Source organism: Camelus dromedarius, chromosome 8, assembly GCF_036321535.1.
Source record: "Camelus dromedarius isolate mCamDro1 chromosome 8, mCamDro1.pat, whole genome shotgun sequence".
NCBI lineage: Eukaryota > Metazoa > Chordata > Mammalia > Artiodactyla > Camelidae > Camelus > Camelus dromedarius.
The window spans coordinates 7,750,192-7,762,406 of NC_087443.1; the positions used below are offsets into that span (position 1 = coordinate 7,750,192).

At 53.4% G+C, this 12,215-nt stretch overlaps 1 protein-coding gene across 1 annotated transcript; it reads left to right on the plus strand.

The window, feature by feature from the left end:
• Positions 1–6,853: 6,853 nt before the first annotated feature.
• NTPCR (nucleoside-triphosphatase, cancer-related) lies at positions 6,854–11,038 on the plus strand (the record flags this gene model as incomplete). The annotated part of the gene is given in 2 exon segments (XM_064487878.1): positions 6,854–7,063; positions 10,408–11,038. Coding segments are annotated over 2 exon segments (279 nt in total), but the record flags the coding sequence as incomplete, so codon positions are not given.
• Between the last annotated feature and the right edge of the window lie 1,177 nt (positions 11,039–12,215).

The following is a 12,215-nucleotide window of genomic DNA, read 5'->3' on the forward strand; positions in this document are numbered from 1 at the left end:
AGGATTTAACATTTGGTTGCTTTCTGGTGTATCTCCTACTCATACGAAAAGACAACAATAGATTATAATGTTTTCAAGAACAGGAGATAGCTACTCAAAGCCGTATTTTCTAAGCCGGACAGTGTTATTGTTTAGAAAGATGGAACACCCACTGAGAATCCACATGGTTTGAACCTCTATTTTCCTGTTTTGTTCAAAATATGGCTTTCAATGTATGTTTCTTTTTGAGAGCAGGATCTGCTTTTGATTCTGAACTAAGAATCTGCTTCGAATTTTTGAAACTTCACTTGAAGGTCCAAGGAAAGGTTCTTTTTTTTAATCACTTGACACAGAAATGCCACTTACTGTTTCAGGCCACTGGGCTTTAGAAAGAATTCAGAAAAATCAAATTCTAGTCAGGACCCCGTCTTGAAAGGTTGACCAGAGCCCCCATATTGCTTTAGAACATCCTTCCTTGTTAGCAAACGGGACATGTGTTTCTTCGTTCCTCTCGCTTTCTCTCTTTCCCCATCACACGTACGTGTTACGAGACCAGCAAGGGGAGTTCAAAGCTATCTGGTGCAGACGTGAAAATTTAGAAATGGTCAGTAAAGCCTCTTGCAGTGAATCAAAATAGGAAAGCGACCTGAACACTCAGTGGAAGTTTGGTTCTGCAGCCCACCTTGCGGGGTTCATCACAGCCAGCCTTCTGCTGAGCTCCCCGACTCTGCTTCGCCACTGCCCACTGCCGGCCTGGGTGAGGGTCTGTGGGCCTAGATGCCGAGCGGGTTCCCCTCGGGGTTTCCTTCCCCTCCTGTGACTTTTCCTGCAGCCCCCACCCAAGAAACGCGGGAGAGTCACGAGCTCTGGAAGCCGGACTGGGGAAGAGTTTGTGTAACTGCCATCTCCCCGCTCCCCCCCCCAGCCTGCCCTGTCCCCAGCGCCGCCTCCTGGTCCTCCTCCCCTGTGCATTGGTCCAAAGCCCTGCACTCCTTCAGAAGGAGGTTCCCACGCGATGAGTTTCCTTGAATCTGATGCTGAGAAAGCGTGCATGTTAGTGTTTTCTTTTTTTGCACGGATTCTAACTTTTAAAAACTTTATTTGATTATAATTTTACTCTTAGAAAATTATAAGAATAAGGATAGCGCAAGACCACCACCCCTGGACTTGTTAGCCAGAGTCACCTATTTTTGACATTTGCCATCTGTTCACTCCCTGCTCCTGTGTGTGTGGGTGTGTTTGTGTAAACATATAACATTTTTTTTCCAGGGAGGGGACCATTTGAGAGTATGTTGTAATCATCAGAGTATTTAAGTCCTAAATGTGCGGTATTTTTTTCCTAAGAATAAGAAAGTGCTCTTACATAATTGGCGCAGTTCCAGCCTCAGCAAATTTGACACTGAGGAAATACTTTGATCTAATCTACAGTCAGGTACCGGCTTTGTCAGATGACTTTGCTCTCGTGATCAAACTATAACGGATGAGGAGGGCTTCTTTGGGATGAGGACAGAACGTGGTTGCTGGAGGTGGAAACTGCTCCCGGTGAGGAGGCTGTGAGATTGTTGAAATGACAATAAAAAGTTTAGAATATTCCATGTACTTGGTCAATAAAGCAGCAGCCGGGCTTGAGAGGACTGACTCCAGCTTTGAAAGAAGTTCTGGGGGCAAAACGCTGTCAGACGGCATCACCTGCTACAGAGAAATCGTTCACGAAGGGAGCAGTCCGTCGGTGTGGGCGACTTCACTCTTATTTTAAGAAGCTACCAAAGCACCCTAACCTTCAGCCACGACTGCCCAGATCAGTCAATAGCCATGAACACAGAGGCGAGGCCCTCCACTGGCAAAAGAGTTACGACTCGTCGGAGGCTCAAGTGATGGTTAGCAATTTTTAGTAAAACAAAGTGTTTTTTAATTAAGGCATGTACATCCTTTTTTTATAAGACATAATGCTACTGCACACTTCGTGGACTACAGCAGGGTGTAAATACAACTTTTAGATGCACCAAGAAACTAGAAAAATTCATGCGACTCACTGCAGTGCGGGAGCCGCTTTATTTTGGTGGTCCGGAACCGAGCTCACCGGGCCTCCGAGGGCAAGCCTGTGCCCGCTGGGCCCCCTGGCCTGTCCTCTCTGCCATGTGCAGGGAGGTGGGCTCCAGGGAGAGGGCAGAGGTCCCTTCACCCGCGGGGCACATCTGCCTGCTAAAAATTCTCTATACATGATGAAATGATGTTGGTGATGCACTTGTTCTGGGTCCCAAATATGTCGTTCTTTTTGAATAATTGAAAGTAATATGATTAATCAAAAAAAAAATTAGAGTTTGTGGCCTTTGTAGGGCCCTAGAAACAAAAGCACGATTCCTTTTCACTGGCAATAAAAGGGTTTCTTCCTGGTAAGATGGCTTTCTTAGCGTCAGTTCTTTCCTTATTTCATGTGGAAACCGTGCAGGTGGCACTGCACACGTGGTGTGGAAGGGCGCCTGGGAGTCAGGTGATGCTGGCTGAGCCTCCCAGCTCTTTCCCTTAGGAGCTCAGGGACTGGGTAAGTCACTTAATTCCTGACTTCCTGTCTTTAATCATAAAAGAAGGACGTTGATATCTTGCAGCATGAAGTTATCAGGGCTGAACACCATCACGCTCGCGAAGTGTTAGTCCCCGGCTGCTGGGAGGCGTGGAACTCATGGATAGTTAGGATTCTTTCTCTTGGGAAGTTGAGTGAGGTGATGGATGGTGGTCCTTTGGGAGGACGTCACATCTACAGTCTGATGAGTGTTTGCCAGGAACCAGGGGCCAGAGCCAGCGGGAAGTCCACTGGGGGACCCACAAGCCCAAATGTCCAGTCTGGTCCCAAGGCGCCAGGGCCATGAGGAATACTGGGACTGACTGGCACCAGTAGATGTTTCAGGCCCAGATGGCTCTTGTAACGGGAAACGCCAAGGGCACCATTCTGGCTCTCTGCAGTCGGGGGCTCGTGGGGGGAGCCTGAAGAGGCCAGTGGGGCCGTCCAGGGAGAACCTCGGGACTGGTCCTCCGGGGCCAGGGGTGGGGGCTCTGGCAGGTGCGCGGCAGACAGTCTAGACATCTCGCCTGGCTGCCAGCCTGGGACTGTACCCCCTGGGGATCCACAGTCGTCAAGCCACCAGACTGCTGGGGGTTCTGGAACTTTCAAGCTTGGAGTAAACACGCATAAAAGTCTAATTGGAGCCCTGCCTTTTAGCTAATAACTGAAGAGGGTTGAGGAATCTTGGGCTTGCTCAGCTGTGGTCCTGTTTTCACCATGTGCCTTCCCAGCTTCCCCAGAACTTGCGCTGTTTGGTGGGGGGGTGGGGGGGCTCTAGTTCTGCTACCCGACTTCTGGCCAACAGCCCGCCGGTTCCCTCCCATCACTTGTGACACTTGCTGTCCCAGACAGGCGAGCTCAGAAACCAGTCTGGGTGTCCGATGTTAAAGAAAAAAAATGGTAACCTTAGTACCACCAGAAATATTTACTATTTAAATTAATAAAAATAAAGCCAAAGCAGCTTTAATTAGCTTTCCCTTGGCTCAGCATTTTGGTTGGTTGAAATTGCTCATTTTATGTTGACATTTTCTTTGTATTCTTAAAAATACACATGAAGATTAAACAAAGAACCAAAAGAATGACACTGTATTCAGGTCTCTGGCGTCTAAACGGATACGCCCTTCCTGGAAAGCAGACTAGCTGAGGGTAACCAGAGCTCTAACACGTTCATGACTTCGCTCACCCCCAGCTGGTCAATTTTAGGACTCTATCTCAAGGCGGTATCTTCTCCCTCAGAACAAATAGGAACAAGATATGTTTTTTTTAAATTTATTTTAAATAAAAATACACCCTGAAAAAATACGCTTTGCACAGGCTTTGTGACAGTGAAAATGTATAATCTGCTAAAGTGTAAGCAGAGGAGCCGAGCGTGGCGAGGGCACCGAGGACTGCAGTGCCGCCCCGGGCTGAGATGACCCTGTGTTGTCCTGGGGCGGGGGGTGCAGGAGAGCGCTCACGGCTGCCCCCCAGAGGGCGTGCACGGTGGTTTTAGCCACGTGGCCCAAAGCCACCCGGAGTCCTCCGCTAGCTCCTTGCTCGGCAGGCGCAGCTGGAGACGGAGGACCGGGCCCGGTCCCTGATCGAACCCAGGTGCTAGTGCCGTGTGCCTGTCTCCTCATCAGCTCAGAAGAGAATCCGGGGTGATGCAAACAGGGTGAATGTTCACTGGCTTATTTTTTGTTCCCTTTTAAAGTGGCTTGAATTTGTACAGAAATGAAATAATTTTGAACAGTAGTTCTTCTATTAAGCTCTTGAGTGGATGCTCATGTGTTAGTAGAAACACAGGGTGAGCGTTTACAGGCTTCTCAGCGGCTTAACATCTGCCGTGTGTCTCAGCTGAGTGTAAGTCAGTTTTTCATTAGAAACCCCAGACTTTTTTTTTTTTTGAGATTTCTTTAGTTCCTGGATAATAAAAGTCCCTAATTCTGGATCGAATGAGGATTTTATATAATTTTATCTAAGGTTTTAAAACGAGCATTTCTGGTTGGTAGAAAATAGTGTGTGCCTGTGTGTCAGACGGCTTTGTGCAGAAGCTTGTGACGCAGGTGCGCTCTCATTGGGGAACGTTGGAGAGTTGCGGGGAGGGGGGCGTGGGGCCGAGCGCTTTGTGCCACACCTGCTCGTGTGTTTGTACGCCTGCCCACGTGCACAAGCCTCCCCGCGTACGTGCGCCCATGAAATATGGGGACATGGTATTTACACAGTCTTTCGTGTTGTTTGTCTAAATTGACTGCTTTCAAAACTGTCATTTTGGCGTGCTGGAATAGAGCGCCGTGTGGCGCTTAGGTGGGAGCCTCGGGAAAGACAGACCCACAGGCATTCATCCCATTCGGTGCCCACGTGCTGCTTGAGAGTCAGGTCAGTTGTGGGATTGTCTGCTTTGATGCTGACAAACACATGGCCGAGAGCAGTTTTATTTCTTCCAAATCTGGCATTCATTTCTGAAGAACATTTTGGAAGAGTGACCAGCTCCCCGCCCTTCCCCTCCCCCACTGGAGGGACCGTTAGTTCCCCCCACTCAGCTTTGCACCATTCAGTCCCAGGGGAAAGAAGGTGAACACAGCCTTGTCTGCTCCTGAGAAGGGGAGCCAGACCGTCTCTGTCTAAGCGCACAGGTAAACTCAGCTGGCGAAGCACATCACGAACACAGACGTTTGAGTGGTGGGTTACTCCTGGGTGGCTACGGTGGAGCCTGTGCTGGTCTTCCTGCCAGTAAAATCAATGGAAACTATATGCATTTGATAGTAAGTAGGAAAATAAGAGTACCGCTGACATGGAAGTTTGGAAACCACCACTCTGATCCTTCGCTCCAGTCAGAAGCCTCTCTCGTCCTCCTGACGGCACCCAGCGGGCAGCCTCAAGTGCAGCCTGAGATCCTGCCTAACTTAGACGCTCCCGGCTGCTGGGCACCATCCCCACCCCGCTGGGCACCACTCAAGGCTCCCGGTCCGCCCTCAGTTCCGTCGGTCACTGGTCCCCCTGCACCCAGCCCCCCGCCGCTTTGTATTATAGCTTTGATATTTGGAGTTTGGGAAAACCTGGCTAAACTCAGCCATACAGTCTGAGAATGTGTTGATGTCATTATTAAGGAGTCTAAGAACTATAGTGAAGACTTAGTAAATTTACGTACAGTTTTCAAATCATTTATACAAAGATTTATCAAATGGACATGTCACTCGGCAGTCACTAAAGTATTTCTTGTATGTTCTCTTGTGTCCCTGCTGTGGGAAAACTAGCCGGAGGCCCATCAGCTTTCTCTGGGAAGGCTTTTTAGAGAGGGCCTGTGTATTAGTTCTTTACTGCTGTGTAACAAATTACCCTCACATTAAGCAGTTTAAAACCACAAACTTCCATTGTCTCACACAGTTTCCCTGTCAGGAATCCAGGACAGCTTAGCTGGGTGTTCAGGCTTAGGGTCTCATGCGGTAGCCATCCTCTGAGGCTTCTGAGCGGCCTCAGTTCGTTATCACGTCGACCTCACTGTCAGCAGCCTGCGGGGCCTTACGGCGTGGCAGCTGCCTTCCCCTAGAGCGAGTCATCCAGGATTGCTGGATGGATGGATGGATGGACTGATGGACAGGGACTGAGACCAAGTCAGAAACCGCAGTCTTTCCCCCCAATCTCAGAAGAGGCATCCCACCCCTGCTGTCAGACTCTGGTGCTCACACACACCCGTCCTGCGTCTGCGTGGGAGGGTCCCCCCAGAGTCGCCGGGAGTCTTGGAGGTGGCTGCCATCCCTGTTCCTCGTGGGGTTTTCAGGGACGCAGTGGGAGCTCATCAATATAAAGTCATTGGAAAGGGAATGTGACATTTAAAGGGCACAACCTTGCTCACTTTTTTTTTTAAACCACTACGGCTTTTCATTTTTTGCTTCTTTCCACCGACCCTCATAGCTCAGATTATGAAACACACAGGCCCTGTCTGCAGATGGGGCATCTCACACAACTCAAAACCAGAGAAAGGGGGCCAGTGTTAGCAGTGAGGGCTCCCAGCCTTGCTGTCTCTTTTCTTAGTCTAAGCCTGCTTATTCCCTGGGTGTGTGTCCACATAAAGCTCGGTTACTCCCGGGCCTGCCCTACCAATGTAGACCGCGGGAAGACTGGGTGCTGAGGGAGCTGACCCCCTGGGTCCTGCCAGCTCTGAGGACGCTCTTCTAGACTCGTTTGCAGATTGATGGTCCGTGTGGACAGAGAGGCCATCTCCTGACTCTGAAGTCCGCTTGGCCCCCCGGCTCTGATGGTTGGTTGATGAGTGACTGGGGAACTCTGCCTGTTGGGGCTCTGGTGTCCCACATGGTGTCTCTGTCACCGCAGGCGGGTTCCAGCTCCGGCCCGGGGCCAAGTGTGTGCGTCATCGACGAGGTTGGGAAGATGGAGCTCTTCAGCCAGCCTTTCATCCAGGCCGTTCGCCGGACGCTGTCCACCCCGGGGACCATCGTCCTGGGCACCATCCCCATACCGAAGGGCAGGCCGCTGGCCCTTGTGGAAGAAATAAGAACCAGAAAGGACGTCAAGGTGTTCAGCGTGAGTACTGCCCGCCCCGGTAACTGCCGAGTCGGGGCAGGTGGCTCCAGGCAGACCTTCGGCTTTGAATTACCGTTAGTTTTCCTCTCTGTGCTGGAATATGGGTGAGTCTGACTTTCTGTTAGTTTCCAGAACTTAGATTATCCCTTTGCCTGATGACAGCACAAGCCTGCGGGGAGCCGCCCGGTGGTCTCCGCCCCTGCTGCCACGCCCCCCGCCTCCCCTCCCGCCTCCCCTCCCGCCTCCCCCAGGCGCCAGGGCCTCACCAACATAGAATCGCCGGGCAGCTGGTGCTCCTGGTCTGAGCACATCTCTTCCCAGGGCGATGGTCAGGTTGGGACACTGAGGCGAATTCGTGCCCTTTTATTTGAAAGGTTTCCCATGGAAACTGACCCACTTCTGCTCATGGGGAAAGGAGACCCCCTGCAGCTCAGGGCTGCGGTCTGAAGCATGCTGTCCACATCCGTGCCGTCCTGAGAACTTTCCACGAGGCTGGAAACGCGCTCTCTGCACTGCCCGGTGCAGTAGCCCTTGGCCTCGTGTGGTTATTTACACTTCAATTACGTCAAATCAGACTTGAGAAATCCTTTCCCCAGTCACAGTAGCCACGCTTCCAGTACGCAGTGGCCACATGGACCGCACAGCTGGGGAGTCTTGTTGGGCAACGTGAGGTTGGCAGACCCGCAGTGAGGGCGCCGCCTGGCGGCCGTGCAGACCTGTAGGGCACTGGCCTCAGGAACCTGGCTGTGTGGGGCCCATCACCTGTCCTGACCAGCTCTCGGGCAGGCTGGTGGGAGAAGTGCCACGGTGGAGGGTGGAGCTTGCCTGGAGGATGAGCAGTTTGGGGGCAGCATTGAGCCTGCTGTCATGGACCCTGAACGCACTGCTGGCACTTCCCTGGACCCTCGCTTTCTTCCCCTGTGGTCTCTCTGGACCCTTCGAAATTGGATGTGGTGTTCCCTGTGCCCCCTTAGTTTGTTTGTGTGAGTGACAGCCACATCACTCTGCTCACCCCCTCCCACCCCCCAGGTGAGAAGCTTACGGGCCCTGCAGACGCCAGATGGACAAGTGGGGCTGGCAGGTCACTCCTTGGGGGGTGGGAGCGATGGTGCTCCAGCTGCAAAGTCCCGGGGAGCGCCTCAGTGCTGCTGCTTAAATGTCACCGTGGCTGGCTGCCCTGGTGGGACATCCACAGGCTGCCACCACAGTGTCCAAGGGTACTTCGGGGCAGCAACGAACATTAGGGTTAGAGCAGCCAGACTTGGAGACGTTTGTGCGTTGCCTCCTGCATTTATTCGCCCACTTATTTAGCAGCTGTGCCTGCAGCGCCTGCTGTGTGCTTGGCCTGGCTCCGGCCTCGGAGATGAGTGAGATCGGCCAAGTCCTTGTCCCCAGGGAGCTGACATTCTGCGGGAGCGGCTGGGCAACAAGAACACCAGCAAACGCTTAGCAGTTGCAGATACGGATAAAGGCAGAGACGATCAACCGGGACCCTGTGGCATCTGGGGCCAGAGGTGGGGTGGGGGTGAGGCGAGAACCCAGATTCGCAGAGAACGAGGGAGGGACCCCTGCGGAGCTGACCTGTGCGCCCAGGGCCGTGCACCGTCACGCCCTCAGCCGCGTTCGGAACCTGTGGGCCCTTGTCTTCAGAGTTTTGTGGCGCCTTCCCTGCCTTTTACTTGGCATGGCTTCCACATTAGAGTTTTAGGTTGTGGTTCTAGGGTTTCTGCAGAAATGGAGTCAGTGAATAGTGAGAGCTCATGAAAGATGGTTAGTTTTCAGGTTAGATAGCTTCCAGGCTGGACGGCTGGGCTGTGAAACTGCGGGAATGGCCATCTCTGCAGACGGGTCTAATGGTCCTAACGGGAGGCTCGGGAGTTGACTGTTACGTCCAGGAACAAGCGTGGTCTCTTAATATCACTGCTCCTCTCTGCACCAGGAAATTATTCTCTAGGCAAGGTGCTCCTTGTTCCTAATGACATATAAGCAAAGTGATGAGCTTTCGGTTAACTACGCAAGAGCCCGGGACTCACGTACCCCGTTGTCATTGTCTGTGTTGCTCCTTTGCAGCTCGTGTGATCCTTCTGTGCATGTTTTATAAATGAGGAACGTCATTCTCCTTATCTGCAAGTTTAGGGGTTGGATGAGGTATTTCTTTGGTGCTGCCCCTTTTTAATATGCAGCAGGGTCCCCTGAATTCGTTTTGAGAGCATTCTATGCATCTGATGCTTATTCTGTGATACAGGCACACGTGAGGCTGGTTCCTCTTCCTCAAGAAAATCGGGTGGGTGTGGGGAAAGGTGGGAGAACATTCCAGGTGAGGAAGTCGATCATGCCAGGGGGAGGGCAGCGGCCCCCGCCTAACAGGTGCGCGAGTCTGGGCTGGGGGGATGGGACCGGCTCCTGAAGTGGGGAGAGCGCTCACTCTCTCAGAGACCCTGTGCCAGCACGGCTGTCACTGCTGTTATGTCCGCCCCTCTATCCTGTCTGCGAGCTCCGCGGGGTCCCAGTCCTGGTCTGGGTTACCTCGTCATCCCCGCCCCCACCCACCGTCCATGTGTATTGTGCTGTGTGGACGGAACAGGAAGGCCCAGGTGATGGGGGAAGAGATGGCCCTGCCCTCACTTGGGGAACAGCCCACTGTCCGGCTCCCTTCCCAGGACTCTGAATGCCTCAGCCACACTCATTGGGCCTGTGTAGTGAGAGGAGGAAAGATAAGACACAGATCCTCGGGTGGAGCCTGAATGAACTGTTACTTTGGGTTTGTTTGTGTAATGGTACTATTTACAGAGATAGCACATGGGGTCCGGGGTCCGGAGGCCTGACTTCTTGTCTGTCCTGTGGCCCCAGTGACCTCTGGGCTCTCAGGAAAATCTTCCTCATCTTTCCAGTGCAGAGATGATCAAGTCTAAGTTCAGGGAGAGATGAGCAGATTACTGACCTTGGGAAGATTCCAGAATTCTAGGTGCGACTCAGTGCCAGTGCGGCCACTCTCAGGGGGCCCACCCGGAGGGTGGTTCCCCCGGCTTCACTCAGGCCTTCCTTCTGTTCTGTTCGGGTCAGGTGGCACTCGGGCCGGTCCCCGCCTGCACTCCCGCCACCCCTCCCAGAGTGCCTCACACTGGGCTCGATTCATAGCTCTTTCCATGGTTAAAATCCCTCAGTCACCCAGACCCTTTCTGCTTTCTGAGCCGTCACTTCGCAGAAGCCGGGGTGGGCTTGGAGCGTCCCGGCCTGCTTTCACACCTCGTCTTCCTGGCTCTTCTGGAATATTACCTGTTGGAGTAGGTAACGGAGGACAAGGAAGGGGACTCTGAAGACTGCTCTCTTGCTTCTGCCCACAGGTCACCAAGGAAAACAGAAACCACCTTTTGCCAGAGATTGTGGCGTGCGTGCAGAGCGGCGGGAAGTGAGGGTCAATCACTGCTGCTGCTGCTCTGCTCGCGAGACACGTGCCAGCTGGAGTGGCGCCCCTGCCCCGCCCGCCAGGGTTTCCGCCCTGGGCTTCGTGAGCCCTCGGAGGCTCTGCCAGAGAAAGCCCGACAGCTGTTCTCCATAAAATGTTTAAAGGATCAAATGAGCCTTAATGCTGGATCAACTCCACAAGATTAATAATCCATCGTGGCTTATTTATGCCGAGAGATTTCTGTTTATTTCCTCTTGCAATTGTGCGTAAGATTTGGGCAAATTACGAAATGAGAAATGGTTTTCAGAGTATTAGGTGGAATTGGCCGCCATTGAAGTTTATAAATGTGTTCAGGGAAGGGGGAGAAAAGAGTTCACGGCTTAATCAGTTTCGCATGTCATGAGAATTGAACCCCTCCAGGAGCGGCTGTGGCCTCGTGCCGCGCAGAGTGGTAACAGTTATTTGATTTTTTAAAAAATTAGTATTTAAAAAAAATTTCAGGTCCTCCCCTCACCCATCTCATTGTTTATTTGTTTGATTATTGCTTAATAAAATGAAGATAAACGTGGTGTGGCAGACGTGCGGGTCCTTGTGCCGGAGGGGTGAAGTCTTGATAGCGTTTGGTCCGCAGCGGGCGTGGGCCTGTGGGTGCAGATCGGAACCCCGCTTTGGCCCCATTAATGTAGGCACATTCTTAAACCTTTCCATGCCCGGTTTCCCTTCCAGAAAAAGAGGGAAGTGGGCACTTTCAAAGGAAGGCGCCGCCCCAGCCTGGAAGGAACCCACCATCAGCCCGGACACCCTGGAGAGCACCCAGGGTCGGGGCTTGGGGTGCGGAGAGAGAAGGTTCGGTCGGGCAGGGCACCGTGGGAAAGACTGCTGAAACTCCCAAAGGAGAACAGCTGCCCCCCCGGGGGTTGGGGGAGCCCCTGGAGGCCTGGGGTGCACTGGCCAGGCCTTTGGGGGGTCACAGCTGAGCAGGGTCTTCCAGACTGAGACTCACTCCTGGCAGAGGGTGCCTGTCCAGGGAGAGGGAGGGGGCGTCCCCATCCTGCCGTCCCTTCCTGGCCGAGCTGTCCGGGAGGCCGGCCTAATGACCTCTGACAGGCAGGTGTGACTCAGCAGGACAGGATGGCACTGCCTGCAGGAGGGTCTGCGAGCCTCATGTGGTGGGATGCCCGCGGCCTCTGAGGCGGGTCGAGGCTTCTCACGAAGGCCTGGGAGCCCGACCCCTGAGGTAAACCCACTCTCCTCCAACTCCCACGACCCTGAGTGGGCCCCGAGCAGCTCTCAGGGAACCGAGGAAGAGGGATGCAGGCCGGGGAGACGTGGTCTCCGTGCCGCCCACGCCCAGGCGTGCCAGCTGGTTGTCTCCTGCCGGCATGGGCCCCCATCAGGAGGGGGCCTCGGCGGCCCCCCTGGAGGGGACTGTTTACAAGGGCTCATGTCCGTCCAAGCATAAAGGGCCATCTTCCTCCTGCTGTTTGTCCTTTGAGCTCAGAGTTTCAGTGCTGACTGTTGAGTAGTCTGATACCGTCTTAAATTAGGAGGAGAGGGGTGCTTAGAGCTGAAGCCAGATGTGCTGGTGGAGGGTGAGGGTGGCAGGGTCTCGTCAGAGGGACCCGCTGTACGTACAGGACGGCCCCTGCCACCCGTTCCTCTCCCGGTAAAGAAACGAGCCCGTGCCGCCAGTTACAGGCTGTGAGCCGGAGTCTGCGTGGCTTGCTCCCCGGTCCCCGCTGCCTG